At 37.7% G+C, this 27,471-nt stretch overlaps 1 protein-coding gene across 1 annotated transcript; it reads right to left on the bottom strand.

Moving 5' to 3' along the window:
* Positions 1 to 9,637: 9,637 nt before the first annotated feature.
* Positions 9,638 to 10,582, bottom strand: LOC145127290 (uncharacterized). Its single transcript, XM_079062510.1, has one exon. The coding sequence runs from the start codon at positions 10,580 to 10,582 to the stop codon at positions 9,638 to 9,640; it is 945 nt and encodes a 314-aa protein (XP_078918636.1).
* Positions 10,583 to 27,471: the final 16,889 nt, after the last annotated feature.

The raw sequence follows: 27,471 nt of genomic DNA, 5'->3' as shown, positions 1-27,471 counted from the left end.
CGCTAATAGCCTCTAGCCAACGTTAGGGTTTCGAACAGAAACAATCCTTGTATAGATTCTGAAAATAGGCTCAACTCGTCGAGTTGGAGGACCTAAACTTGTCGAGTTTTTCACTAAAATCATGTGTACGGAAAGGCACTATTTTGTCAGGATTCATCATTTCAACTCGTCGAGTTGGAGGACACAAACTTGTTGAGTTCGTTTGGAATTAACATTTTCTCAAAACACGAAAGTCGTCCGAAATTTTGTCTAGTTTTCAGAACATTTTGTATCTCGTCAATCGGAGTTACGAGTCATGATATATGGTCAAAACACTAACAAGGGGTCAAGCTGTCCAACAACATCATTCTTTCTTCAAAATCCAAGATCCAAGCTTCCAATCACCAATTCCACTTCCTTTTCTTTCCGAGCATGTCTTTGTTGCTGAAATGAGATTTTAAACTTATTAAGTGCCTTTTGTTCATTATTTGAGATAACAACAACATAAAGTATTAAGTTAATGCATGAGTTTTATAATTAAATATTCCCATATCAAAATACCCCACACTTGACTTTTGCTTGCCCCCAAGCAAAACTGAATTTTAGCATGCCAATACCACATAAGACAATCTCAATTGAACCCAACCATTATGCCAAGACCGCAACGCATGCATTTGTGTCTTAAATTTTTTCCTAAGGACTTCCCTAACCCTAAACACTCACAATCTTCATAAACACTCGCCAACGTTTTCCGAACAACGCTCATTTTATGCATCCTGGTGGTTGTCGAGGCCAACAAAATTAATAACCCTAAATATTACACACTAAAATAGTGTATAGTGGTAAAGGAATCGAATCGACGGAGATTGGTTCAATTTAATAACTCTATGAAAAAATCTCTTTGTAAAATTTGCTTGTAAAATGACAATAAATTAAAAATGGGGGGGGGGGTGGGTTTGGTCTTTTACAATACTAGAAATAAAACTAGAATTAAGCTAATATTTAAATGGACAATTCAACAAAAATAAGATTTTGATGTAAAATCAATAAGGGAAGGATGGTTGACTTAAGGTCTCCCCACTTTGACTTTTGATGAACATATCATTAGAATGCAATGGTGCAATACTTGTTTTAAATCCTTAATTTGGCTATAGTAATCCAAGAAGCTTGAGATTACTTAGACTTTTCTTAGTTGTTAAAATGGTTAGAAAATCTCATAACAATTTCCTTAGTCAAAGTCACAATTTCCATTAAGAATGTAATTAGTGAAAGTCAACTAGCATTAAGAACCAAAAAGTCACCAAATCCAAGAGGAGTCAAATGCTTTCACTACCATGTTGGAGGAAATGTTTTTATGATTGTGTGAAGCAAAAACAACACAAAAATCATTTGTTGCTTGCTAATTTGAGGATCCTTTACTTAATCAAGAAATTAGCCAACTAATCACCACAAACACATTTAAACTCATGAATAAAAACATACAAGTAGTGATAAGATGTTAAAACACAAAACATTCCCATAAAGATTTAAGAACAAGTTCATTGATTCTTCAATATTCAACAAAAGTTCAAAGGATTCAACAAAAGTCAACCAAGATTAGTTTAGCCAAACATGGCTAAACTCAAAGAAACAAAGTTAGAGAAGATTGTACCAAACATTTAACAAGAATCAAGAGGTAAAAAGATGATGTTCTTGAGGTGTTCTTGGCCTTCAAAAGTCTTCAAAACTCCAGAGAGAATGCTCAAAAATCGGATGTCCAAGAGTCTCCAAAAGATGGGCATCAACCTTCCTCAAATAGCCTTCCAAATGGATTTCCGAAATAACCCGTGCAGGGCCTTGCGTGACCCGCGTGCTGTTGCGCGGGAGGGTTGCGCGGGTGGTGTCAGATTGTGGGCACTTTGAGGTTTGGGCCTCCATAGCTTAGCCCACTTGACCCAATTCGAGTGCAATCAGCTCCTAGCCCATTTTTCTTCAAGTTTTCTTCATTTTAAGCCCAATTTAGCTTTTCAAAATCACCCATAGCTCGTAATTTCGCCCGATTAATAATCTCCACACGCTCGAATATTCTTCCGGTTCTTGCAAATTCAAACTTCATTTTCTCCAAGCCTTCAAATAATCATCAAGCCCGCTCCATGCATCAACTCCATTATTAGAAAGCCCAAGATCCTTGACATCGTCTAAGTCCAATCGCTTCCTAAGATCCCACTCCGCTAATCTCCTTAAAATCTGCAATTAAGCTAACAAAACTAGAAAGTACCCGAAATGGTCATAAAATAACAAAAAGGAAAATATGCATGAAAATTAACTAAATTATGGATGAAAGATGCTAAAATAAACTATAAAAAGAAGTAATTAAAATGAAATGATCAAATCACCCCAAGCTTAAACCTTACTTGTCCTCAAGTAAGACAATACTAAAATGAACTCGTGATGAACTAACCTAAGAAAAATAAAAAGAATGGACAGAACCGCGGAACCTGGTCACCGTTAATCAACATGGTCAGAATTGATCTTGCTATTATCTCATTACTTTTTCATCCGATGACAATGGGACCGTAAACCACAGCTAGGACAACTCCTTTAGGTGAGTAAGGAGGGATGGTCAGTCGCAGCCCCAATGGAACATGAATACAATGTAAAACATCTGTAGTAGGGAGAAAGCAGCTAGATGGGCTCGTGTGGATCTCTTCTTTAAGTGTACACTCTTATCACGAAAGTTGCGTGATCTCATGTCTGTCGGCCACTCTCAACTGTGATTGGGTTTCATCGCTCGGGCACCGTTGTAGGAATCAGTTCACTTAGTGTTGGCCCAAACCTCCCGTAGTATCCGACTCAACAGTCTCTCTAACATCACCAATTTGCGAAAAGAAACAACTCGATCTATATACAATAAGACAAACCTAAACAAATAAATAAGTATCAAACGTCGGGTGACCAAAATATAGGAAAATTTTTCAATAATTGAACCGGTCACCCATCCAAGATAATCGTGGCTTGGAATCTGCTTGGGATTCTTTTTTTTTTGTTTTGTTTTTTTTGTTTGTTGTTTTTTGTTTTTTTTTTGTTTTTTTGTTTTTTTTTTTGTTTTTTTTTGTAATGCACTAAAATATTGAATTTTTGCTTTTATCAAGAAAACGTTTTGACTCAAAACTTGGTTCCCAAAAGTATGTAAGTGTAACCGAGAGGGTAATAATAATAATCCGAATGGTCTAAGTGTGAAAATGACCATGTGTGGAGCATAAAGATGTAAGCTCCTCTTCAAACATGTGATTTTTCCAATCATAATGAAAATGTCCAAATGTGGACTAAAAGACTCTCTAAAATCATAAAAAAATCGCGAAAAAGATAATGGTGATGTAAAGAGACCGGATATGGATTCTACTCGGGGACAAGCATCGGTGCTTCATCCTAACGGTTCAAACATGATCAAGTGTGATCCTCTCGGCGGTATTGACCGCAAGACTAAAAACATCCATTGCTATAGTATATCATACAGTTGTTAGTATCGCATGCATAATTCTTCATGAAAGCTACCTGGCCATGATCACTTACCCCTTTAAGCTTCCATCATCTGATCCCAAGTATGAAGTCCCAAACTGCAGCTAGTGGTCCCGGTTCGATGGGTGAGATTACAACAAGGTCCTAGACCAGTAATGATACAATAACTATGAACCTGTTCCATGGCATCCAAGGAGGTGAGAATAAACAGACAACAAAAATGCATGAATGCTAATGCCCTAAGCTAAATGTTACGAAAAATAAAAAGCAGAAAAGAAGAAAATAAAATCTTTTTGGAATTTATAAAATAAAAAAAAATGAATGCAAATTAGCTTAAAACTAAAATGTTATGCAACCTAATTAAAAAAATGCATGAAAAAGTAAAGGGAAAAGGAAATTCCCCACCCCAAGCTTAAGAACAAGCATTGTCCTCAATGCTTAAGGTAAGGGCAGAAATGACCTAAATCGGGGGATCGGGCGGCGGGAAATGCCCATGGCGATAGTGGTAGTCCCACATATCCTGGACCTGGCGGGAAGTAGGTGGGAAGGACTGCTCCAGCCGATCGACACGGGTCGCCACATCTTGAATAGCTCGTGTGTTTTCCTGAGTCTGAGTGTCAATACGTTGAACCGTAGAGAACATTATGGCAAACTGGTCAAAGAATGCAGGGGGGAAATATGATGGGATCTCGTGTCCCCCTGCTGCTGCGGCTGGTCAAAATGTTGTGGAGGGGCCTGGAAGTGGTCATGCTGATACATCGACTGCTGCATCGAAGGCTGGTTAAAATGGTCTTCAGCCTCGGGCATCTCGTCGTCCTCTTCATCATCTTCTTCCTCAGGCTCCTCTGCGTTGTAACCCTCATCCTCGCCGAATTCTGGAAGAACACCTGCTTGGGTCAACTGATCTGGAGGAAGCCAGGTGTCGGGGTCGTCTGTGTCGAACGAAGAACCGATCCAAATTGGAAGGATGTAAACCGGGGTTTTGTCAGAGTCTAACCAACTGTACGTGCGGGTTTCCCAATCGAGCAACATCTCCATCCGTATAAGAGCGTCACAGTCTAGCAGGAAGTTCGGTGGGGCGTCGACAGGTATGTACTCGGGAGCAGGGAAGTCTAGGCCGACGGCTCGACCTATGATCGTGATAAGTCCCCCGATGAAAATTTCCCCCGTAGTGCGCTGACGTATAGAGTCACATTATTCTAAAAAGAAGGCTGAAAAACTGAGGGAGAGTCTACGCCTCATGCTTCTGAGGAAAAATAGCTCACATCTGTTGATCTGACCGGGCTCGAGGTGTCCGAAGATGCTTGTCGTGAGGATTCAGTGAGCAATTCGCCAGCAGGGGTGAACGATGTGCTTGGCTCGCTGTCGGATTGGGTTGAAGGTAGTGAGATCAAAAATCTGCATCCAAAAGCGCGCATCAACGTTACACAGAAAATCTTGGTACTCTTGATGTTGGGGAATGATGCAGTATGGATCGTCAACACCCATGACGGAATCAAGTTCTGCGTATGTAAGCCTATGGTAGCCCCCTTTCAACTGGAATGTGAGGACTTCCGTTGCATCATCTCGTGCATATGTGCTAAGAAATTCCATTGTGGGTTCCTCGTATGTTCTGTCACAGAGTCTAAGAAAACCACGCCAACCCATTCTTTGGAACATATCTGATACACCATCGTGCACCCCAAGCTTTTTCATGGACTTTCTATGGTAGAATTTTGTCGGCCGGATTGTGCGACCCCGAAGGTTGGAGCGATAGGTTTTGATTTCAGCATTGGTAAGGGAAGGATCGCTTCCCTCTGCTCCTCCTTTTTTTCGTTTACCGGCTGCTTTGCGTGATGGACCGGCGACATCCTTTTGCGGGTTAGGATCAACGGATGATCCATGGGTGCGTGCCCGAGCTGCGGTTTTGCTCATTTTCAAGACCTACAATATCAAAAACAATTCACCAAAGTAATCCCTCACCTCACCACTCTCAAAGCAATGCAACTATTTTTAAACTGAACACAAAAATTCCAATAAATAATGGCACCAACTTTTGACAATTCAAAATGGTTTCAAGAACACCACTCGGTTTATTTGACAATTCTAACAAAAATTCGGCAGCATTTCTAGACAAAATGAGCAAATCCCAACCAAAGTTTAAGCAAATTTTGAACAAATTCCCAAGCAAACTAACCAATTTCAACTATTCTCAAACCAATTTTTCCAAATAAACCGGGCAATAAGTAACGATCCTAGGCAATTTTCAAAGCATAATTGGATGCAATTATCGTATTAAAACGATGCAATGTAATAAAAACCAAGGAAAGAAAATACCAGATTCAATCGTTTTTGTCCCAAAAAATGGAGCTTGAACCCGAAATCCGCTACCGTGCACCCCAAGCTTAGTGGTTGTTCGTGGGTGCCAAAATGCAAGACTTGTTCATTAAAACAATATTTTCAACTTGATTTTTGCGAAAAATCCGGTGGCGGCTCGTGGTGGCTCAAAATTTACGGCAATATTTTTGGTGAGGTTTTGTTCGGTTAGATGTATAGAGCTTGGAAAAAGAAACACTTTGGTGGTGTCGGAATCGCGAGAGGTAGCCGGAGTTGGCCGGAAAATGGCCGGAAAGCGGCGAGGTGGGTGGTGGTGGCGCCCCTAATTCTGGCGGTGGATCGGAGGAAATTTTTGGTGGGGTTTGTAGAGCATGGAAAATGGTGAAGAATGGCGGTGGTCTCGCCGGATTCCGACCGGTAGAACTCCGGGAAATTGAATTTTAGTGAGAGGTGGGTGTTTATGTTCTTGAGAGTTTGAGAGAAAAATGGTGGGATTTGATAGAATAAAATGAAGAAGATTATTCGCTAGAGGTTTTCAATCCATATTCAAGTGTGGTCAACACCCGGTCAACGTTGGTCAACTCATTAAACTACCTGGTCAACGAAAGTCAAAGTCTGGTCAACAAAACAAGAATTGGTGGTCAGGCAGCACGCGGGTCGCGCAGGGGTGGCACGCGGGTCGCGCAATTTAAGCAGTTACGATCCTTCTTTGTGTCGCAAGTTGGAGCCTGGCCACGCACATCAGCCGTGCACCCGTGCGCAGGTCGCGCAGGCTGCAGCTTCCGGCTCTCGATTTTCCTCCGTTTTCTTCCGTTTCTTCACTAGTTGTTTTGCCTTGGATGGCCCCCAAACACCTAGAAATTCTTGAATGCTTCAAAAATAACTCAAAAAGACACATCAAAACATCTTCAAATCTTCTTTATTCAAACGTAAAAACATGAAGGCATAAAGCTTTCCAAAAATGCCCCTCTTTAATGTCTTTGGTGAAACGTCCTTCTAGCTTGATTCAACACGTCGGGACATCCAAATGGATGATTTCAAGAGTATTTGCATTAAAACCTTCATAGAATGGCTTCAATCGGTGCCCATTGACTTTGAAAATTTGTCTCGTTTCTTCACTTTGGATTTCCACCGCCCCATGGTCAAAGGTCTTTATCACAACAAATGGGCCAATCCACCTTGATCTTAATTTGCCCGGGAATAACTTCAATCGTGAATGGTAAAGTAAGACCCTATGCCCCGGTTCGAAATGCTTCCGAGTGATGGACTTGTCGTGGAAGAGCTTCGTTTTTTCCTTATAAATCCTTCAGTTTTCATAGGAGTCATTTCTCAATTCTTCTAGCTCTTGAAGTTGAAGCTTCCTATGTCTTCCCGCCTCATCAATATTGAAATTACATTGTTTGACCACCCAAAATGCACGGTGCTCCCATTTGACGGGAAGATGACACGGGCTTCCAAAAACCAACCTAAATGGGGACATTCCTATCGGGGTCTTGTAAGCGGTCCGACAGGCCCATAAGGCATCATCAAGCCTTAAACTCCAATCCTTTCTTGTCGGATTCACTGTTTTCTCAAGAATACTCTTCACTTCACGATTCGAAACTTCCGCTTAACCATTTGTTTGAGGGTGGTAGGCGGTAGAGACACGATGGGTCACATTGTACTTCTTCAATAAAGTCTCCGTCATTTTGTTGCAGAAATGTGTCCCTCGATCACTGATCAATGTCCTAGGCACACCAAACCTCACAAAGACATTAGATTTTAAAAAGTCGATAACTGTTTTGGCATCATCCGATCTTGTGGCTTTGGCCTCAACCCACTTAGAAACATAGTCAACCGCGAGCAAGATGTAAACGTTGCCAAACGAAACGGGAAATGGGCCCATGAAATCGATCCCCCATACGTCAAAAACTTCAAAAACAAGGATTGGATTTTGTGGCATTTGATTTTTATGTGAAATGTTTCTCGTCCTTTGGCACCGTTCACAACTTTTGCAAAACAAGTAACAATCGCGTGACATGGTTGGCCAAAATAGTCCACACTCAAGGACCTTTCTCAAGGTCCGGCTAGGTCCAAAGTGTCCCCCACAAGCAAATTTATGACAAAATTGCAAAATGGATTGATGCTCTTGTTGGGGCACACATCGCCTAATGATTTGATCGGGACAATGTTTCCACAAATAAGGTTCATCCCACACATAATATTTTGCATCACTCTTCAATTTATCTTTTTGAGCTCGTGAGAATGTGTCGGGATACCTTTTTGTGACCAAAAAGTTAACAATATCGGCATACCAAGGAATATATTGAGTAAGGGAAAAGAGATGCTCATCCGGAAACTCGTCTCGCAACGGGAGGGGAGTTTCATTTGAAGTGATCCGGCTTAGGTGGTCGGCAACAAGGTTCTCGCATCCGCTCTTGTCCCGAATTTCTAATCAAATTCTTGCAATAATAAGATCCATCGGATGAGTCTTGGCTTTGCATCTTTCTTTGTCATCAAGTACTTGAGAGCCGCATGATCCGAATACACGATAACTTTGGTACCAAGTAGGTATTGTCTAAACTTCTCCATAGCGAACACTATGGCCAATAGCTCCTTCTCCGTGGTAGAGTAGTTGCTTTGAGCATTATCTAGTGTCCTTGATGCATAATAGATCACATGGGAGGCTCTTCCATTCTTTTGACCCAAAACGGCGCCAATAGCATAATTGCTTGCATCACACATGATCTCGAAGGGGAGATCCCAATTTCGAGCTTGTATGATAGGAGCGGATGTAAGCAACTCTTTGAGCTTGTCGAAAGCTTCTTTGCACGCCTCATTGAACTCGAAATCAACATCCTTTTGCAAGAGTTGGCACATTGGTCTTGTTATCTTTGAAAAGTCCTTGATGAATTGTCGGTAGAAACCTGCATGGCCCAAAAAAGAACGAACTTCCCGAATACAAGTCGGGTAAGGTAAGCTTTGAATAACATCGATTTTTGCCTTATCTACCTCAATTCCATTCTTTGACACAATGTGACCCAAAATGAGACCTTGACTCACCATGAAATGACACTTCTCAAAATTTAAAACCAAATTTGTTTCAATGCATCTTTTCAAAATTTTGGTGAGATTGGTCAAACATTCTTGAAACGAGTTCCCATATACCGTAAAGTCATCCATAAAAACTTCAATTATATTTTCAACATACTCTGAAAAGATACTAACCATACAACGTTGGAAAGTGGCCGGGGCATTACACAATCCAAATGGCATTCTCCGGTATGCAAAAGTGCCAAATGGACATGTAAATGTTGTCTTTTCTTGGTCTTCCGGTGCCACCGAGATTTGGTGAAAACCGGAGTACCCGTCTAGACAACAATAATGAGATTTTCCGGCCAACCTTTCTAACATTTGGTCAATGAAAGGCAATGGAAAATGATCTTTTCGTGTGCTTGCATTGAGTTTGCGGTAGTCAATACATACTCTCCACCCGTTTTGCACGCGGGTGGGGACCATCATACCTTTGTCGTTCTCGACCACCGTGATTCCCGTCTTCTTTGGCACGACTTGGACCGGGCTCACCCACTTGCTATCCGAGATTCGATAGATCATTCCCGCATCAATGAGCTTCAATATCTCTTTCTTCACAACTTCCATTATAGGCGGGTTCAATCTTCTTTGTGCATCCCGACTCGGCTTGCATTCATCCTCCATCAAGATCTTGTGCAAACAAGTGGAGGGACTCAATCCATTAATGTCCGCAATCGTCCAACCCATGGCTTCTTTGTGCTCCTTCAACACCTTGAGGAGTTTCTCTTCTTCAAATTCGGTTAAGTGAGTTGAAATGATAACCGGAAGAGTTTCATTCTTTCCCAAGTAGGCATACTTCAAGTGTTGAGGTAACCTTCAATTCCAATTCAGGTGGTTGAACAAGGGATGGAGACAACTTCGTATTGGTTGGGGGCAACTCAATTTGCTTGACATCAAATCTTGTGGATTTCTTCACCTCTAAATTATTGACCAATCTCTCAACCTCCGGATCCAAAGAATAAAGCATTAATTGCTCAGCTAGCTTCCCACAATCAAATCCCTTTCTTAAAATCATTTCCAACACATCACCATTAGACAACTCGAACAATTCTTGGGTTAGTGGCTCAACAACATCTACAAAGTACAAAGATGAAACATCACTAGGATATCTCATAGCATCATAGATATTAAAGCTTATTGTTGCACCATCAAACTCCATTGTCAAACTTCCCGCATATACATCAATCTTTGTTCTATCCGTTTTCAAAAATGGCCTCCCAAGTAAGATTAGAGCCGATTTGGAGGACACTTGGTCATCTAGATCAATCACATAAATATCCACCTGGAAGACCAATTGGTTCACTTGCACCAAAACATCTTCCAAAACACCTCTAGGAAAGACACTTGATTTGTCCGCAAGAGAAATTATGACACCGGTTTCACTTAGAGGTCCAACATTCAACGATTCATACACCGAATAAGGCATGACATTGATAGAAGCACCAAGATCAAGCATAGCACTACTAAAAGTGACGTCCCCAATCTTGCAAGGAACCGTAAGCATTCCGGGATCTTTGCATTTGGGTGGAAGTTTCCTTTGTAAAACCGCGGATGCGTTTTCATTCATCGAAATTTTCTCATTTCCTTTCAACTTCCTCTTGTTGGTACAAAGTTCTTTCAAAAACTTCACATATGTAGGGATTTGCTTGATTGCATCAAGTAGAGGGATGTTCACTTCCACCTTTCGAAAGGTGTCCAAAATCTCTTTCTCCTCCATGTTCTTTTTCGAAGTCGCGAGTCGGGAGGGGAATGGCGGTTGAGTGGCTATGGGTGTTACGAGGGGAATAGTCTTCTTTGGAACTCCGGCTTGTGCATCGTTCTTGACTATAGGTTCTTCAATGGGAATGACTTATATTTCTTCCTCTTCTTCCCTTGGCTTCTTCTTTGAACTACTTTCTCCCGCTTGTTTGCCACTTCTCAAGGTCACCACATTGACATTTGGGTTCTTTTCGGTTTGAGAAGGCAATTTCCCACGGGACTCCAACTTGCTTATGGATGTAACTATATCTCCCATTTGTGCTTCAAGGTTGGAGATACTAGTTCTTGTCTCTTTTTGGAATTGTTGGGTACTAGTGGCTAAGGATTTGACAATGTCTTCAAGAGACATTCCAGAGCTACTTGGTTGGGATTGAGGAGGTTGTTGGTGATGTGGAGGGTGTGGTTTGGATTCATAGTGTGGTTGTGGATGTTGGTAGTGAGGTTGTGGTGGCGGGTAGGAAGGTCTAACCAATGCATTTTGAGGAAATGGTCTTGGGTTGTAGCTCATATTGGGATTTGGCTTCCAACTTGAATTATATGCATTTTGGTAACCGGATGGCTTGTTGTGGTAGTTTTGGAACTCTCCCGTGGCATTTACATGTTCCGCATCTTCTTGAAGAATGGGACACATATCCGTAGGATGTCCCATTGTTGCACATATTCCACAAACCATCACTTGTGGAGTTTGTCCCATGGCTAGCTTTTGAAAAACGGAGGTTAAGTCTTTGATTTGAGACTCTAGGTTTGATGTTCCCACTTCATTGACTTTTTGTTGAGTTTATCTCTTCATATCTTGGCGAGGGCCAAAATGTTGTGAATTTACGGCTATGATGTTGAAGAGTTGTCTTGTTTGTTGTGGAGTTTTGCTAAAGACATCTCCACCACTTGAGGCATCAACTAGTCTTCTCTCCATTAGTAACAATCCCTCATAGAAGTGTTGAATGAGGAGTTGTTCCGGAATTTGGTGTTGTGGGAAACTATAGCACAAGTTGTTGAACCTCTCCCAATAATCATGAAAAGTCTCATTTTGACCTTGGCGGATTCCACAAATCTCATTTCTAAGACTTGAGACTCTTGAAGCGGGATAGAACTTGTCAAGAAAAGCTCTTGCCATATCGGTCCATGAGTTGATTGACCCCGGTGGAAGATAGAATAACCAATCTTTTGTTCTATCAGCCAATGAAAAGGGGAATGCCCTTAGCTTGATTTGGTCATCAGTTGACCCTTGTGGCTTGATACTAGTGCAAATAATGTGGAACATCTTCAAATGCTTATGAGGGTCTTCATTCTCCAATCCATGAAAAGTTGGGAGGTGATGAACTAAACTTGACTTCAATTCCGAACCACCTTCCAAAACCGGGTAATTGATACCGGTTGGAGTTTGTGTAACATCAGTTTCCATCATTTGCCTCAAAGTTCTTTCGGGAGCTTCTCCCCCGTCCGCCATTGCAATTGGTTCAATAATGGGTGGATTTTGTTGTAGGGGTGGTGTTTCGGGAATTTCTTGGCGAGGGTCGGGACTAGAATCGGGTTCCGTGTCACTTGATGAAGCGGTTTCAACCTCCGGATCCCCGTGCGGATTTGAAGTTTGACCACGTTCTATTTTTTTTCCTTCGGCAAACGTCTTGCTTCTTTTTCAATTTCCGGATTATAAATCAAAGCACCTGTACGTTGAGATCTGGGCATAGAGAAACAAATTGACTAAAAATAAACCAATCCCCGGCAACGGCGCCAAAATTTGGTGGTTGTCGAGGCCAACAAAATTAATAACCCTAAATATTACACAATAAAATAGTGTATAGTGGTAAAGGGATCGAATCCAGGGAGATTGGTTCAATTTTATAACTCTATGAAAAATCTCTTTGTAAAAATTGCTTGTAAAATGACAATAAATTAAAAATGGGGGGGGGGGGGGGTGGTTTGGTCTTTTAAAATACTTGAAATAAAACTAGAACTAAACTAAGATTTAAATGGACAATTCAACAAAAATAAGATTTTGATGTAAAATCAATAAGGGAAGGATGGTTGACTTAAGGTCTCCCCACTTTGACTTTTGATGAACATATCATTAGAATGCAATGGTGCAATACTTGTTTTAAATCCTTAATTTGGCTATAGTAATCCAAGAAGCTTGAGATTACTTAGACTTTTCTTAGTTGTTAAAATGGTTAGAAAAGCTCATAATAATTTCCTTAGTCAAAGTCACAATTTCCATTAAGCATGTAATTATTGAAAGTCAACTAGCATTAAGAACCAAAAAGTCACCAAATCCAAGAGGTGTCAAATGCTTTCACTACCATGTTGTAGGAAATGTTTTTATGATTGTGTGAAGCAAAAACAACACAAAAATCATTTGTTGCTTGCTAATTTGAGGATCATTTACTTAATCAAGAAATTAGCCAACTAATCACCACAAACACATTTAAACTCATGAATAAAAACATACAAGTAGTGATAAGATGTTAAAATACAAAACATTCCCATAAAGATTTAAGAACAAGTTCATGGATTCTTCAATATTCAACAAAATTTCAAAGGATTCAACAAAAGTCAACCAATATTAGTTTAGCCAAGCATGGCTAAACTCAAAGAAACAAAGTTAGAGAAGATTGTACCAAACATTTAACAAAAATCAAGAGGTAAAAAAATGATGTTCTTGAGGTGTTCTTGGCCTTCAAAAGTCTTCAAAACTCCAGAGAGAATGCTCAAAAATCGGATGTCCAAGAGTCTCCAAAAGATGGGCACCAACCTTCCTCAAATAGCTTTCCAAATGGATTTCCGAAATTACCCGTACAGGGCCTTGCGCGACCCGCATGCTATTGCACGGGTGGGTTGTGCGGGTGGTGTCAGATTGTGGGCACTTTGAGGTTTAGGCCTCCATATCTTAGCCCACTTGACCCAATTCGATTCCAATCAGCTCCTAGCCCATTTTTCTTCAAGTTTTCTTCATTTTAAGCCCAATTTGGCTTTTCAAAATCACCCATAGCTCGTAATTTCGCCCGATTAATAATCTCCACACGCTCGAATATTCTTCCGGTTCTTGCAAATTCAAACTTCATTTTCTCCAAGCCTTCAAATAATCATCAAGCCCGCTCCATGCATCAACTCCATTATTATAAAGCCCAAGATCCTTGACATCGTCTAAGTCCAATCTCTTCCTAAAGATCCCACTCCGCTAATATCCTTAAAATCTGCAATTAAGCTCACAAAACTAGAAAGTACCCGAAATGGTCATAAAATAACAAAAAGGAAAATATGCATGGAAATTAACTAAATTATGGATGAAATATGCTAAAATAAACTATAAAAAGAAGTAAATAAAATGAAACGATCACATCCCTCCAAATCTATTCGCATAAAACTTTCTTCACCTCAAGGAATATTTGATTAAACCCCCAAGCATACATGCGGAAAAATAACCTAGAAAAGATAATTACAATAAAAATAAAAATACAACTTTTGCTTTGAATCTTTGATATTTCGTAGCTTTTCTCATGTCTTCATACTTGTAAATTCTTTCAACTTTTCAGCACTCCTTTTTTTTTCAACCGCACTTTTTTTTCACTCAAACTAAAAACCTAGAAAAGCATATGCTTACGCAAGGGGTTTTGACTTCATCCTTTATTGATTAAAGGAATTAGTCTTATGTGCAATGACTACTTAAGCTTTCCTGGATACATTTCAAGTACACAATGCTAAACATGTTGCGTCCCTCAAACTAAGCAAGGTTGGGTTTTGGTTCCATTATTTCACTAGAATAAAGGGGGCCACAAATGCACTATAACATATATTGGCTCAACTAAACATTTAGGTCCTCAAAGAATCATCAACATAATACTAGCATGGAATCCTAATTGCTTTTACCAAAATTTTCTGAATTAATCCTAGCAATTTTTATGTAATTTTTTTTAAATTTTACCTAGGATTCTAATATAACTAATCTAACCAACCCCCTACCCCACACTTAATTTATGTAATATCCTCATTGCATGTTAAAACAATTAAAGAACATAAGTAAAGAGAGAATTGGAACAGACTCCCTTGGGATAGAAGTGGCGAGGTTGATTCTCTTCTTTTGAGTTCCTATTTCAGCTGCCTTTGGCATGGGAACAGCTCATCCATGCCTTGGGTGTCAAACGTCTCGTATGGTACATCTCCTAATGTAATGGAAAAAGCTTCTTCGACAACCTCGAAATTGGACTTCAAAAATATGGACAATGTCTGCCTCGAATGGAATCAAATCGATGACTCGAAAGAAAATTGACTGAGCAGCAACACACCGAGTTGCTATGAGAAAACTCATCGTGTTGGGTCGTAACTTGGGAAAAAATCATGTTTTTCCTTTGGAACTCGTCGAGTTGTGTTATGAGCTCGACGAGTTGAAGGCTCTGATCGTGAAATTTCATTCTTTCTGCTTCATTTCCGATTTCTTTGTCAAAGAGGGTATTAATGTAATACACCTCCTTATATCTTCAACAACGAGATTCCTTTTAACAACTATAAACATCAGACTCAAAATATCGCTTAAAGTCTTCTAATCTCCTCGTTAACGATTCTAGACCTCACTTTAATTCCCTCACGCTTTAACTATTCGTTCAATTCTCACCCTAAATTTTGCAAAGATCAAAAACAAAAAACTATATAATAAAAGGAAAAACAAACATCAAATTCAAATCCTACAAGAAAAGTAAAAGAAAAAGAAAAGCAAACTCAAACGGCGGGTTGCCTCCCGCAAGCGCTTCTTTTCGTGCGAGTCTTGAGTTGGACCCTCAACTTAATAAACTTCCAATAAACTCAAAGCCCATCCATCCGTTGCGTTGAATATCTTTTGTTCACCAATTTGTAAGGTTCGGCTCTTTGCTTCTAAAATTGGCCAAACGATCCTGAATTCATAAAACCCAATAATCTTGACAAGGGTTGGAACCGGTTGGATACTAATCAGAAATGGATCGTGCCTCAGAACTTTCTCCAAAGTTGGAATTGTCACCCCATGCTTCGAAACACAAATCGGAAATACAGGGGGCCATGTCGTGGTAACGGTCAAACCATGTCGTTGTTCCTGCAACTCAGCTTGTTCTTGTTCTTCGTTTGACCCTTCTGCCAGCAACCTTTCCACCTCCTCCAAATCTCTTTCCGGATTAAATTATTTATCTTGTAACTTTAGCTATTGTGACTCATAATGCTCTTGTTTGTTACGTAAGATGTTATATAACCATCTGCCTAATTTCTTCAAATCTTCATCTGAGTCATACTCCTCATCTTCTAGTTCAAATTCCTGTACTACTTCCTCAAGAAAAGCATCAAAAGCATCGAGATTTGGAAAATACATAATAAAACGATAACAAAAATAAAAACAGAAAACGTGTAACTTTATATGAAATAAATCTCTCACAAAGGATCGATAACACTAGCAAACAAATTTAACTATTTAGAACCGTTTCGCGACAACAGCGCCCAAAACTTGATACGTGTGGAATGTACTAGTTTTAATCCTACTAACTTAAACACAAAAACAAACACACGGAAGGCAGTGTACCTATCGATTAGCAGTTTAGTTCAGAAAAGTAGGGTATCGAACACAAGGAACGGTAAACAATCAAAGTTAATACTAATATTATCTAAATAAAACAATTATTAAAAGAGGTTTTTCTCTAGTTTTTCAAGACTAGAAACTTAAGCAATAAATCGAATACTTAGCAAAGAACAATTAACAACTAAAAGAGAAGCAAAAGACAACTAGATTTAATAAGATTAAAGAGACTTCCGTTTAGATTCGATTCACTTATTCCTATGGTTGATTTTGTGGCAAGTGCAATGGATTAATATATCATTAATTACCGATTTTTAATATGATTAGCTTCATTTTCACTATTACAAATCATTTAGCAAATAAATCAATTCAAGCAATGATCAAGTGATTAAATCAAAGAATGTACTAGTGTTTAATTCGAATCAAGCAAGACTTGTAATAATAGCTAATCAAATTGGTTGGTTCAATTAACTTATATGTGGTTGGTCATCACACATGCTCACATATTAATTTACTTATTCTCTAGTTAACCCTAGGTTATGTTCACAACACTAGGCATACAATCTTGTTTTCACAAAACCATAAGATTCAAGTAATCAAAAAGATATTCATGCAACTCAATATACTTAGTCATTAACAGAAAATAATTGTCATTAACACATAAGGATCTTTTAACAAGCTTAACAATATAAATAACCAAATCAATATAATCCAAAGCCACTAATCAAACCATATTCATAAGATTATCTACTCTAAACGAAAGTATGGAGTTTTAGCCCAAAACTTCAGCAAATAAAACAATAAAAACGAAATTCAATGTTGTAAACATGATTCAAATAAAGAATTAATAGAAAAGTAATGGTTAATTGCCTTTGATATCTTCAAAAGTAGCCTCTAGTCAGATTCTGAGTTCCAAAGCTTCTTGAGAATGTCTCTAGTCTCCAAAAGCCGCTAATAGCCTCCAGTCAACGTTAGGGTTTCGAACAGAAACAATCCTTATATAGATTCTGAAAATAGGTTCAACTCGTTGAGTTTGAGGACCCAAACTCGTCGAGTTTTTCATTAAAATCGCGTGTACGACATGGCATTATTTTGTCGGGATTCTTCATTTCAACTCATCGAGTCGGAGGACCCCAAATCGCGGAGTTCGTTTGGAATCAACATTTTCTCAAAACACAAAAGTCGTCTGAAATTGTGTATATTTTTCAGAACATTCTGAATCTTGTCAATCGGAGTAATGAGTAATGATATATGGCCAAAATACTGACGAGGGGTCAAGCTGTCCAGCAACATCCTTCTTTCTTCAAAATCCAAGATCCAAGCTTCCAATCGCCAATTCCGCTTCCTTTTCCTTCCGAGCATGTCTTTGTTGCTGAAATGAGATTTTAAACTAATTAAGTACCTTTTTTTCATTATTTGAGACATAAACAACATAAAGTATTAAGATAATGCATGGATTTTATAACTAAATATGCCCATATCAACCTATCCACTCTCGCCCTTTGTTATTCTAATAAAAAAAGTTAATGATTCAACGTATAAAACCATATGCTGATGAGACTTCGAAATTTTGTGTAAATTATCTACTATTGAAAAAAACACAATAGTGTGATACACCTATCTTATCCTCTAACTTTATTTTAAGTTTTTCTTTTTATTTCAAGTTTCCTACTAAGTTACCTGCTAATTTCTTCAAAAAAATCAAAAGGAAGGCAGATCCTGTTGATGCTGACAAAAAGGGGGGGGGGAAGCTTAGTTCTGCTATGTTGTTACTTGATCATTCCTTGAATAGAAGACACACTTGAAAGAAGAATGTTATTAATCTCAGGGGGAGCAAAAATCATATGTTATATATCTGAGGGGGAACTAAATCTAAGGGGGAGAAGATATCACCATATTACTTTAGTTGTATTTATTTATTACTTTATTCTTTATCGGTTTAGTTTTGACATCATAAAATAAGGGAAGATTGTTGGGTCACTCAATTGTATAGATTTGATGATGCAAAATATATACACAATGGTTATCCTTAGTTAGTTAATCTGAAGATATGCTGATGGAAGTTCATATGTCGAAGAGTGAAGAACATCCCTTGATGACTGAAAGACCCTGAAGACTCTATCAGCACCAAAGGCATAAAGACACCATCTACTAAAGATTGGTTAGTGTGTCCAGATACTGATGGTTATACACTGATGACACACTGATCAGATGATACGCTGATGATACTCACTAATGGTCATTCACTATCTGAAGCTGAAGCTGAAGCTGATCAGCTTGAACCTGACGCTGATGACTGAAGCTGAAGCTGATCTCCAGACGTTGAAGCTGATGCTGTGATCAGCTTCTGAAGTGTTGGTGTTGATATTTGAATTTGTAGAAGATCTGATTTGATACATTCCTTTTGTACCAGATTAGTTCATATGTAGATTAGATACAATCCCTTGAATAAAGGGATTCTCTAAATTAGTCTAGTATATAACCAACATTAGGGAAAACCCTAATGGTGTGACAACGTCTTGTAAATGGCTTGGTGTCATAATCGTCTTTGTGACAACCTGTCTTCTTGGTGAAGACAAAAACTCTTTCTTGGTGAAAGAACAATTTGGAGAATCTCTTATGTTCCTTACTTTTTCTGTTCTTCATTGTTCTTGATTGTTCTTTCTTGTTTAATATTTGACCTACGAATCTACAGAGGGTTTTGGACTTTCATGTAGTTCTTGGCTTAAATCTCTTTCGATTAGAGATTTTAGGGTTCATGCCATCCCATCGTGTTCTTCATTCAAACTCTCTGCTTAAATCTATTCGTTAACTTGTTCTTATTATTGTGTAAATCTGGGTTAATGGACCTATAAGTTGTCAAATTTTGTGATAGAAACGATATGGATGTTGAATTTCATTAATGCTCGTTTTGAGCATTTTTACAACATCGTTATAGGTATGAATGCCCTATTTGATTTGCTTGGAAGTTATCCGGTGATAGTTGTATGATTCCAAGAGTAAATTGACTCAATGAATATAACCTCTATTTTGAAATTCAATTCGATTAGTTTTATCATATGTTTGATATGATGAATATTGCCTCGATTTGAAATTGAAATTGATTGGTTTGTCAGATATTTCTATGGATGAAGCTGGAATTCCCGCTTGATAATTTCGAAAAAATTCGTATGAGAAGCAGATAGATCGAAACGAGATTTTCATGGTTTTCTGTGAAGATGAAGAATCTAAATGATGATGATGAAGGACGACTAAATGATGAGTTTCTTTTTTTAAGTAAAAAATACGTGAAGGATTTGAGTTCCACTATGATGTTAACTTTCTTGTGATGCGATTATATGTTCTCATATTTTCGTTCATTTGGAGACTTCTGAATTGATCAATCAAATTATACGGTCAAACAATAATGGATATTAATGACTTTCGTTCACATATTTTCAAGCTTGGTATGACGTGCGAAGATGCACAATAACTTATTCAAACGAAACTATGGTTAAAATATTTATGTTGACTTTCGCATTTGGTTAATCTATCTCCAAGTTTGGTTTCGGTTTTGGGGTGATGTTTCGAGAAGATTGAACGAAAACGAAATTAATGAAGAAAACTTCCTACATACAGTTTATAATTGTAATCCAAAACTAAAACCACCAAAATAATATAACATGCCTTTTAAAACTAATTTATGTACATACTCAAACTTGTGGTATTACCACTACCAAAGCTACCATGCGTGTTGGTCAATCGGTATTATACTCACCAAGACTACCATGACTAATAATTTCCAACGTAGTTGTATTTTAGCCACCAAGGCTACATCTAAAACCAATGATTCACATTCGAGATATTACAGTCACCAAGATTATTTCATAATTAAAAATCATCTTGAATGATATCATTTTATACACAAAGTCTGATAGGCTCTTCTTTCCCCCACAAATCATAATATAACTCACAATACTCTTAAATTCATATTTAAAAATAAATCTTAGTTAGATCATCCCCTAAAAGTAGGAAAAGTTTCACACGCCTTATTGCTATCTGATTGTTAGAAGTCTCAACACCTAATCTTTTATTCTTCATCTTGTCCTCCGACATTGTAACAATAGTGACTACTCTAAAGCTCTTATAATCAAAGCAAAAGTCATATTTTACTTAGAAATGACTTGGAGCTCATTAAGACATAACATCCCATCATACTCAAATTTAACTTATATCTCATACATTAGTGCACATGCTTGCCTCCACCCGTTAAAACACATTTGGGATGATATTACTCCATTTAAATTACCTTCCAAGTAATTTATTCCAAACACATGAGCTTTTCATGATAAATCATATTTTGTCAGAATTACCACACCAACTCAATTATACTTCACGATTTTACCATCCATATGTCTTAAATTATTAAGACATACCATTTATATATTTATTTCGTAAATTCTATGATTAGGTTTTGTCATGACCTACATTATAATTTAAGAATTAAAACAAAAAATTAGCATCAAAAGAATATAATTAAGTTACGTAGAATCGTAACTAGTTTATTATACTTCAATTCCTAACATATGCACCATAATTTCGTATTAGGGTTTTTAACCCTCATCCTAATTTTTTCAAATTTAATTTAGATGTCAAAGGATAAAGCTCTTTAACTTCAATCCATGTGTATAGTTGATGTTATGGTACAATACCTTTTGATTCATCCTAAATTATTAGTGAGTTAGCTCAGATTTCACCCGAGTTTGCAACTCCGCCTTCTCACTGTGTTTTTTGATGAGATGTTGTGTTAAATGAACGAACTAAACCTTTTTATTTTTTTCACTATCGGCGACTTCGAGTCACGACTTCATAGTGGACACATCACGACCAACCGTGTCACCTTTTCTTCCCTTCCATTAGGACCCTACACTTTTCTTGACAATTTACTATCTGTCACAAAAGATTTGTCACAAAAACTCATAACAACAAATTTAAACACACGTTGCATCTCACACAATCACGACACGATCATCTCAAGTACATTATTTCCACTATTCATTTTGACATGAACAAAATCTTGCCTCATAGGTCATGTTATTCATGTTCGTTTCGTGACACATTTTTCATTCGCCGCATCGTAGCCCTTGTCATTGTCGCGTCGTGTTTCTCATAAAATGTCAAAACACTTATCTTTTGTTCATTCCGCTTAACTTCTTTACTCAATCCAATTTAATATTAAATCCTTAATACATTTCACAAATTTATATACTTAAATCACTCATATTACATCCTACATTCGATATCCAAAAAGTCAGTTCAAAACATGACGTTACACATGCCCCTACGATGGGAGCATAGAGATTGAGATGAAAATTTTCAAAAAAAAAGTTAGTATTCAACGTAAAAAATATTGCTAACGGTATAATAGTTACCTCTCACATGATGGACCTTGGGACATATTCGATGTAGGTCGTTAGTTGTACGATTTACAATTTTTCTAAAATGAGATATATCTAGAAGATATGAAAGAGCACAGAAGATGTTAAAGAGTATATATTTACATATGTCATTTAAACCTTTTATATGTAAATGAAAAAGGAAAAAGAAACAATAGTGAGAAAAAAGTTTAATCTACTTGCAGTCTTTTTAAAATAACATAGTTATCTTAAATTTTAAAAATCTTATATTGGTAAATTTTTAAATAAAATAACAAAATGATTAAGTTCAGAAATACAAATAATATGGTACTGTTTTTGATAAGATTTCTATTTTTATTTTATTATGCCATTTCAACGATAAAAACCTAAATAGTATGGTCTAGTGTTTGATGGGTTTTCTAGTTTTATTATGGCATTTCAACGATAAAATAACATAAATGTACTTAACATTTTTAGTAAAATGAAAAACAAAGAGAAAAATGTTTGATGGGTTTGTCAAATTATTTAGATGGTATAACATATAACATAATAATATTTATATGTATTTCAAGACGTAAAACTATTTATTAATTTATATATTAACTACCTTATTAAATGTTTCTCCCATTTAAATCCCTATATATACATGTGATTGTGTTATCAATTATCGTAAGTCATCAATATAAAATTAGAAACAACTAACTTATATGATGGCAATTAAGCTTTTTGTTGGTATATGTTTTGCGTTTTTGATTTGCACAACTAACATTGCACGTGGTAGAAAGCTTGTTGGAAAGGAAAATTTACCCCTTGCATATGGCGAGGGTACAAGTAAGATTGGTTGTTCCATGGAAGACATGACATGTGGAGGAGGACATGAGTATAATAGAAAAGAATCTATCAAGGAAAATATTGGAGGAATGTTCAGGGCAGGTATCAGAATAAGCAACGCCGATGATAATGGAGAAAGAACTAAGAATATACAAGCAGGAAGATGTACGGAAGGTGAAGTTGGTTGTAATGATCTTAGTGGACAAAACGGAAACAACAAGAACAAAATCTACGTCAAAAACAAAAGCTATGCCAACAAAAATGACTACCTAAACATCGAAAAAAACTATGTCGTCTCTAATAACAGAAATAACCTAAACAACAACGGTAGCCGCAACAATATTGGAAACAAAAGTGGAAGCAACAATGGTGGCCTCAACGGAAATGTTTCACAAAACGGGAACGAAACCGTTAACGGTAATGGTAGTGGTAATAACAATAGCGTTGGAATTGGAGATAGGAGCGGAAATGGTAACAACGCCTTCAACTACAGGGAAGAATCTCCTAGAAATCCTGGCTCAAAGTGATGATGTTCAATTGTGAGTGTGACTTTAAAATAAAATGGGAGCAAACATATTGCTATATATCCTATCTATTTCTAAATAAACATCAAGTAAACATTGACGGTTTGACTTGATATTGAACTTGTACGTTTCATATCCACTTATATATTATGTATGTTGTCAAAGTAATAAATAAATAAATGATATGGTATTTTCATATATCGTATGTACACCTTTATAAACAATCTTAATCATCCCCAATTTTTTTAGTGAATGATGTATTATTTATAATTAACCATCACATTGGTGGCTCACCGAGTAAATCTTGGGTACTCCATATGGAAGGTCTCAAGTTCAAACCTTGTGGGTTTAAATCAAGGGATTGTTCGGGTGCAAAGCTTTAAACTGGAGGATGAACTGAAGACATAGATATGACTTTTCCGTTTGGAGATTCCTTTAGGGATTGAAGCTACCCCTATATATATTTATCATAGATATGTAGTTATTATGAGTTGAGAGTTGAGCATTGTAAATTGCTAGGATCATATTTTTTATTCTTTGTCTCCTCTCAATAAATGACTACCATATTTGGCACCAAAACTCATCTTGCTTATTTGTGAATTGCTGATTTGTGATATATCAGGGGCTACAGTAGATGCATCTCTACTCAAGGGTAGTCACATGAGTTGGAAAGAAACTCTATGCAATGGTATTTTCGGTATTAAAAAAGAAGGGGAACAAAGGTGCAATGAGAAGCAAAAAAGGAAAATATTCCGAAGGTACAAAGGAAAGGTAATAGGTTGATGGTTTTGTTGCTAAGGAAGAAAGTCAAATGCTATGAGTAAAGAGCGTATTATAATTATGTTGCTATTTATCCCTTTTCGCTATGAGGAAAGAGCGTATTATAATTATGTTGCTATTTATCCCTTTTCTACGTCTTCGGTCAAAAGGTCAAATCTGCAAATGTTCTACATGGTGCAACATCAGGTGAACATTTTGGTACGGATTTGAGAATGGACTCAGCTAAATTTTGGTACGGATTTGAGAATGGACTCAGCTAAAATAAGACAGAGAAAAGCCACAAGGGTCTCACAGAAAAGTTGATGTATTTATATATGAGCCTTAAAGTTGCAATAAGAAGCTTATCTCTTTTAAATGCATTTATGACTCTTTTGTTTTATGTGTCATGCATTCTACTGTTATATGTAACGCCCGGGTTTCGGGGCTAAGCATTTTTAGACGATGTAATAGTCTAGGTCAACTATTGTAACTCTTTTGATGTAATAAAAATGAAATATTTGAGTATTTTGTGAATTATGTGAATTTATGTGTTTATTATTTAATTATAAATGTATAATTAATAAAGAATAAAAATAAGCGTCAAAATGAAATGTTAGATAAACCCGATATCTATGAAGGATGTGGTAGTGGTCGTGACGAGGTTTCCGAATATATAAAGAATGCCAAAATCCGAGTTATAACGAAGAAGTTATGACCCGACGAAGTTTCACGACGGAACCGACACGATACCGGGAAGCGTAAATAGTGAATTTACGATAAAGCGAGTTTTAGCCTTAGCGATCTAAACGAAAGTCGTAGAGTTCGTTAAACCGAAAGCGTACATAAAAAGAATGCCCAAAATCTGACTTCATATGAGGAAGTTATGATTTTTCTAAGTTTCAGCTTAGCGGTATACAACCCAAATACTCGATTTGAGATCGAGCGGTTTTTAGCCGACACAACCTAAACGAGAATTGAAGATCTCGTTAATAGTAATGCAACGGTAAAAAGACAGACGAAAACGGACGTTGGATGAAGAAGTTATGAATTTTTAACGGACTAATCCTATCCCGGCCTGTTAAAAATATAACTGTTAAAATAAATTCAAAATTAGCCGACGGAGTCTAAACGAAAGTTGTAGATTACGTTCCCGCCTACGCGTGGATATAAAGAACGTCGAAAACGGAGTTCATATGAAGAAGATATGAATTTCCAAAGTTTTTAAAATAATTAATATTTATTTTTAATTATCTATTTATTATTCGACCGGAGGAATCTACTTTACACCGGAGAAAAGGAAAAGGAGCTGACAACTAATCGAGTACTGTTAGGTGACGTATGCAGTGACGCCGTGTACGCCCAACGTACTTTGAGATTACGCCCAGCGTACTGAGTACGCCCAGCGTACTTGAAGTTATGCCCAGCGTAATCGGGGTTTCCAGCCCCTATAAATAGAGACCGAGATCAGCCATATTTCCTTGCCATTCTTCATTCTTTCTCTCTAGATTTTGCCTTGGTTTGCGTGCCAATATTATTCCCGAGCCCCGAAGCAAGTTTTGAAGCCCCGAGGATCCCGAGAAGTGCAACTCTCGAGCCGAAGCTCTGCTCGCGAGAAGCTCGTTTTTTTTGTGAAGATCTTCCAGGACTACCGAGGAATACTACTTCTACAAGTCGTAGTGCTGTCCGGTTATCTTCTGAACAAGTGAGTGTGTAGTTACTTTCTTCTAACGCATATTATGAAGTATTTATTATAAAATATGTGTGATGTGTATATTTGGTTGTTATATGTGTGAATGTATATTCACTTTCTTCTATCTCATATATATGATATATTATCTATGAAATATGTGTTATATGTGTGTGCCTTATCTGTTATGTGGAATATATATTAAATGAACATGCTTTACAGGTTTTAAAACTATGCATAAAAATATATATTTTTATCTACTAATATGTTGGGTAGAACATGGGTAGATAGTTGATGTGTGATAAACAGATGAGAGGCCTCGATGTTGTTGTTGATCTAGTCATCTAGCGGAGTATGGATGACGACCACGGACTCTTCTAGGCAGTCCAGTGGAACACTAGCAGGCTCATAACCTGTAGGTGTTGTGAACGACGTGTTCACCGGTGTACTCTACTCCCCCACATGGTTGCCTTTAGGACATCTATTGTTGAGGAAACCCCTTAGCAGTAATGTCCGTCCCGATGAACTTTCCTAGATTAGGTCCCTTTAGATAGATGTTATTTTAGGGACGTAAAGTGAGGATAACGGGAATGGGTAATCGGGTTATTGTTGGTCGGTAAAAAAAAATTAAATATAATTATTTGTTGCGGGTTGAAAACCCTATATGCTCACCAGGCTCCCAAGCCTGACCCGCTCAGTTTATTTGTATTACAGGAAGTGGCGCAAGGGCATAAGATGGATGAATCATCAAGTTGTTTTGTTTATGAGCCTTTATATGAATTCAACTATTGTATTGCTTGTAATATTTGTTTATGCTTTTGGTCTGTTTATCGGAACATGACATCCCGAATATTGTTATAAAAAGATTATGCATCTTTGATAAAATGCTTTGATAAACTTTATTTTATCATATTTTGTTTTGGGACAAATCCCGCAACTCTTTTGAATAAAAGAAAAAGATTTACTCTGAAAATATTTTTAAAAGCATAAATAAAATCGGTCTTTTTTGGCCGAGATTTTGGGGATGTCACAGTGATGTCACAGTTGGTATCAGAACATTAGTTTAAGCGAACTAGGAATTTGTAGGATTTCTAGACTTAAACGTAGAATGCTAAGCGATGATTGTAAGGTGTGAGCACTAGCTTATTTTAGGAATTGTGCCTAAAATGCTTTTATGTGCTAAATGATTTATGCCTTATATGCTGTTATTTGTTCGGATCTATGGTCTGTTGCCGACCGGATCTGGAAACCTTATGTGTTTAGGATTCTAAACGTACGACTACGATATTAGAACTAACATGTAAACGTTTCGGAGAGATAAGGATGATTTAAACGTCTATCCGGAATAAAGATCTAAATTCACCTTATTCGGGGTATAGATCAAAATGGCAAGAACCCGCAGTGGAGCTGGAAACGCAAACGAAAACAGGAATCGACCACCTGTAATTGAGCAAATACCTGTTGTAGCTGCAGCACCTGAGCCAGTAACGATGGCTGGTGTACAATTGATGATTCAGGCGATGTTGGATAATCAGATGGAAGAAACTAGACGTCTGCTTCGACAAAATCGTGAAGAACTTTCAATCCAAGTTGAAGAGCCCGAAGTGAATGGAGGGCCATCGGAAGGTGGAAACTTCAGTGGTACTGTTGGTCAAGCCAACCCACTAATAGTTAGGCAAAACCACCAGGATGGAGGAAATGACGGACGTGGATGCAAATACAAAGATTTCATGGCATCCAAGCCACCGAGTCTATCTGGAAGCCCGACGCCGGTGCAAATTATGGATTGGATCTCCGAAATGGAGACAATGTTTGAAAGTTGCGAATACAGCAACAGGCAGAAAACCGCTCTTGCTATCCCGTTGTTGAAATCTGGCATGTTGAGTTGGTGGAAGCTGTTAGCTGACTCTATGCCCAAGGGAGAAGCAAGTAAATTGTCTTGGGAAGATTTTGTGGAACAACTGAAACTGCAATACTGCTCAGAGCAGGACCTACTGGAAATCAATAACGAGTTTCAGAATTTGAAGAAGGGAAAGATGAGCGTTGCTGAATACGCTGCAAGTTTCACGGAGAAAATGAAGCTTATCCCATACCTAGTTCCAACAGAACTCTCAAAGGTCA

The sequence above is a fragment of the Lactuca virosa genome, chromosome 7 (assembly GCF_052849685.1).
Source record: "Lactuca virosa cultivar CGN04683 chromosome 7, Lactuca_virosa_CGN04683_v6, whole genome shotgun sequence".
Lineage (NCBI taxonomy): Eukaryota > Viridiplantae > Streptophyta > Magnoliopsida > Asterales > Asteraceae > Lactuca > Lactuca virosa.
This window is presented reverse-complemented; position numbering and strand designations above follow the sequence as displayed.

What these genes read in the sequence shown, in the direction of transcription:
- LOC145127290 (XM_079062510.1), bottom strand. Translation starts at nt 10,582, where the DNA reads ATGGAGGAGAAAGAGATTTTGGACACCTTTCGAAAGGTGGAAGTGAAC.